The sequence below is a fragment of the Diaphorina citri genome, unplaced genomic scaffold (genome assembly GCF_000475195.1).
Source record: "Diaphorina citri unplaced genomic scaffold, Diaci psyllid genome assembly version 1.1 scaffold5562, whole genome shotgun sequence".
Lineage (NCBI taxonomy): Eukaryota > Metazoa > Arthropoda > Insecta > Hemiptera > Psyllidae > Diaphorina > Diaphorina citri.
In genome coordinates, this window is record NW_007382938.1 from 1 (window position 1) to 4,708 (window position 4,708).

The 4,708-nt window shown below is 40.7% G+C and overlaps 1 protein-coding gene across 1 annotated transcript; it reads right to left on the minus strand.

Annotated features, from left to right (window-relative positions):
- Nucleotides 1-9: 9 nt before the first annotated feature.
- Nucleotides 10-4,537, minus strand: LOC103521602 (protein Wnt-4a-like; the record flags this gene model as incomplete). The annotated part of the gene is made up of 4 exons (XM_026832211.1): nt 10-20; nt 1,272-1,678; nt 1,728-1,780; nt 4,326-4,537. Coding segments are annotated over 4 exons (683 nt in total), but the record flags the coding sequence as incomplete, so codon positions are not given.
- Nucleotides 4,538-4,708: the final 171 nt, after the last annotated feature.

Here is a 4,708-nt window from a genome sequence, read left to right on the forward strand (position 1 = left end):
AAACCTTACCTTGAGTGAATCTGAAATGAAAAAGAATTGATTTGAGTGAATCTGAAATGAAAAATAAAATCCTTGAGTGAATTTGAAATGAAAAATAAAAATCTTGAGTGAATCTGAAATGAAAAATAATTGATTTGAGTGAATCTGAAATGAAAAATAATTCATTTGAGTGAATCTGAAATTAAGATAATTGCTGACAAATAGAAAAGAAGAGCAGTAGAAAAATATATACCTTGTTTATCCTGCCCGAATGGGACTGAAAAGCTCTTTACTAAAGCGATCATGATTGAAGGAGTAGTGAAGAAGATTTTAGGTTTCGGTTTTAAGATTCTCACGCCCTGAGATTTTTTGTCATCAGGAGGAATGTCAAACAAGAATGGAAAAATCAGTATGCCTATAGGTATTACGTCGGAATCAGTATTCTGAAGTATAGTGCTATACAGGGTGACCAGAAACAAGATTTTCCGAAAGCTGATGTGCCAAACTCAAAAAAGGGCGTAATCTATTGGGCTAAAAGAATACTTAGTTTCTTTATGAATAGGGGGGTCCGCAAATTATCTCAATTGAAGCTTTTAACTCGTGCCCCCATAGGGGAATTGCCACTATATTTAGAATAGAATAGAATATACCCTGTTTATACTGCCAGAATGAGACTGAAAAGTCCCTTTACTCCCGCAGTCTAAGCAAGGTCTCATGTCAGCTACATGTAACTAATATACTGGAAAAAAGCACATTTTACATATCATAAGAAGTCACTTGAAAACGCCACAAATGACCGCAGCTACTTATCCCAGGAAAAGTGTTTTTGGGGTCCTTGTATGTCCGATCGTTCCTTGAATTCAAAGATCAATTTAATGAAAACATTGGGATTTAGTTTATGAGGAGAATTTTTTCGTAGGTACTTATCATTGGATAATGATTGAGTAGAGTTGATTTTTTTGGGCTTTGTTTGGAGCTGCCCCACAATATATGTCAGAAAGAGCCCGTTTGGGGCCCCCAAACAGCTGATTTGACACCGCTATCCACGTTTTAGTCATGTGGATTGCTGGTTGCACGGTTTGACTCTCGAGGTCTCGAGTACTAGTAGGTATACAGCTGAGAGCCGCTGAAAGCACCGCGTGACATGAGATGATGCGGCATATACCTGCTATGTCATCTCTACACTAATGAACTCATCATCATTTAGATCTATCACTATATCACTAAATGACTATAGCAATACAGCAAAAAAATACAGCAAAAAAATACAGCATAGGTAGGGGCCTACTTACCCGTCGTCCGGTTTCGTTGTTATGCAGGTTCATGAGGGCCCGGCCCTGATCCTTGGAGCCTTTCTTGAGTGGTCGTATTATATATGGGCCGAATTTTGGTCGCGGAAACTTACCTCGGCCCTGATCCTTGATTCTACAGGGGCCGAATTCCGGCCAGATAAACTTGTAACTTACCCGTCGGCCTGCCTCGTTGTTATGCAGGTTCATGAGGGCCCGGCCCTGATCCTTGGAGCCTTTCTTGAGTGGTCGTATTATATATGGGCCGAATTTTGGTCGCGGAAACTTACCTCGGCCCTGATCCTTGGTTCTACAGGGGCCGAATTCCGGCCAGATAAACTTAAAACTTACCCGTCGGCCTGCCTCGTTGTTATGCAGGTTCATGAGGGCCCGGCCCTGATCCTTGGAGCCTTTCTTGAGTGGTCGCTCCCTTGAGGGCCCGGCCCTGATCCTTGGAGCCCTTCTTGAGTGGTCGCTCCCTCTCGCGAACGTCGACGAAACCTTGAGTGAATCTGAAATGAAAAATAAAACCTTGAGTGAATCTGAAATGAAAAATAAAAACCTTGAGTGAATCTGAAATGAAAAGAATTGATTTGAGTGAATCTGAAATGAAAAATAATTGATTTGAGTGAATCTGAAATGAAAAAGAATTGATTTGAGTGAATCTGAAATGAAAAATAAAAACCTTGAGTGAATTTGAAATGAAAAAGAATTGATTTGAGTGAATCTGGAATGAAAAATAATTGATTTGAGTGAATCTGAAATGAAAAATAATTGATTTGAGTGAATCTGAAATGAAAAATAATTGATTTGAGTTAATCTGAAATGAAAAATGATTGCTGACAAATAGAAAAGAATAGCAGTAGAATAATAAATACCTTGTTTATCCTGCCCGAATGGGACTGAAAAGCTCTTTTCTAAAGTGATCATGATTGAAGGAGTAGTGAAGAAGATTTTAGGTTTCGGTTTTAAGTTTCTCACGCCCTGAGATTTTTTGTCATCAGGAAGAATTTCAAACAAGAATGGAAAAATCAGTATGCCTCTAGGTACGTCGGAATCAGTATTCTGAAGTATAGTGCTATACAGGGTGACCAGAAACAAGATTTTCCGAAAGTTGATGTGCCAAACTCAAAAAGGGCGTAATTAATCTATTGGGCTAAAAAAAGACATAGTTTCTTTATGAATAGGGGGTCCGCGAATTATCTCAATTGAAGCTTTTAACTCGTGCCCCCATAGGGGCATTGCCACTATATTTACCTCCCTGAATGGCCATAACTTTTTTGCTGATTAATATTTTCAAAGTCCCAATAAGAAAATGCTAAGAATATGTATTAGAACATAACTTTTTTGCTGATTAATATTTTCAAAGTTCCAATAAGAAAATACTAAGAATATGTATTAGAAGAAAAATTTAAAAAAATTCCACTAATAAAAAATTCATCTTTTTTTTGTGAACATGAATTTGTAGATAGACCCCCGTTCAGAGAGGAAGAGAGAACTATTCTCGCCCAATGTATCATCCGTTAGGGTGTGTATTAGAAGAAAATTTTTAAAAATTCCACTAATAAAAAATTCATCTTTTTTTGTGAACATGAATTTGTAGATAGACCCCCGTTCAGAGAGGAAGAGAGAACTATTCTCGCCCAATGTATCATCCGTTAGGGTGTGGTACTTTAATTGGTGGACACCCTGTATACATATCTGTGTAGACCTAGTGGTTGACCATGTCTCAATTAGTGTCGAACCCAATAAACCATCTGGTATCACTTATCTCAGCTGTGCCCAAAATCTGGTTGTCCCAAACGCTGAATAATAGCTTAAGCTATATGTAACTAAATCTAATATACTGGAAAAAAGCATATTTTACATATTATCATAAGAAGTCCATATTTATTTATTTTACATATTATCATAAGAAAACCAGTGAAGAGTAAAAGTTATTTTCATATTTAGATACTCATAAGAAGTCACTTGAAAACGCCACAAATGACCGCAGCTACTTATCCCAGGAAAAGTGTTTTTGGGGTCCTTGTATGCCCGATCGTATCCTCTTCTCCTCCTCTTCTTCCTCTTCCTCCTTCTCATCTTCCTCCTCTTCCTTCTCCTCCTCATCTTCCTCCTACTCCTCCTTCTCCTTCTCCTCCTTATGAAATGAAGAAGAATCTTCTTCTCCTCCCTCTCCTCCTCCTCTTCTTCCTCCTCCTCCTACTTCTTCTCCTCATCTTCCTCCTACTCCTCCTTCTCCTTCTCCTCCTTATGAAATGAAGAAGAATCTTCTTCTCCTCCTCCTTCTCCTCCTTCTTCTTCTCCTCCTCCTTCTCCTCCTCCTTTTCCTCTTCTTCTCATTCTTCTCCTTCTCCTCCTTATGAAATGAAGAAGAATCCTCTTCTCCTCCCTCTCCTCCTCCTCCTCTTCCTCCTCTTCCTCCTTCTCCTCCTCCTTCTCCTCCTTCTTCTTCTCCTCCTCCTTCTCCTCCTCCTTCTCCTCCTTCTCCCATTCTTCTCCCTCTGACCACTATAGTGTTATAAGGGGAAGGATGTTTCAAAGCCCTCCAAGAAGAATTGATGCATAGTTGGAGAAGTGAAACCTGATATCGCGTATATCGATGATATGCAGGTGTCACACAGAATCTGTTAACACATCACAGCTTTGTCACTTGTGATATGGGGACAGTTTTGTCTCCTCTTTTTAGTATTAATATTTCCCCCTCATATTATTGACACTTGACAATGTAGAAGGAAAGGCAAAGAACCGCAACAGAATTCCTTCGCCACAAAAATAGGCGAAGGAATTCTGTGTGGTTTTTACACTGACCAAGAACTATTTGATGTATTTCCATAAAAATGACGTAAATCCTTGGTATATTGGTCGTATTTATCACTCAGCGTTCACTCACACAAAGAGTACTTCTTTCTTCTTATAACTCACTCACTCTTGGCGGCTCCAAGTTGTCCTGAACGAAATTACCTACAGTATTATGGGAAAACTTCGAACTACATCTTTCTGACTCCCCATGAGTTCACGTGACGTGACGTGTGGTTCTACCTTAATACTCACTTGTAGCCGTACTCCAAATTATCTCCGCAGCCGCCCCAGAGCCACTCGCGTTTCAGATCCTTGGGTCGGGCGGTCCGCGAACATCCGCACGAGGGTAGAGAGCCGTCCTTACACGAGCGAGCCACCGCGTAGACGACGCCGGCCGTCGCGATGGCGTGTGTGAACGCGGCCTCTCGCGAACCTGTGAAACGAGAAGAATTTAGGAATAAACGAAAATTAAAAAGAAGAATCCAGAAGAAAAGATGGGTATTTTACCTGCCTCGATGGCGTAGCTCGAAGAGGCAGGGGGGGGGGGCGGGGGCCCCCTCGACCTCAATTGTTTTCTAAGTCTGCACAGTACAGAGGCCAGGAAAAATGAGCTCAAGGGGGGCCCCGCGGCTCCC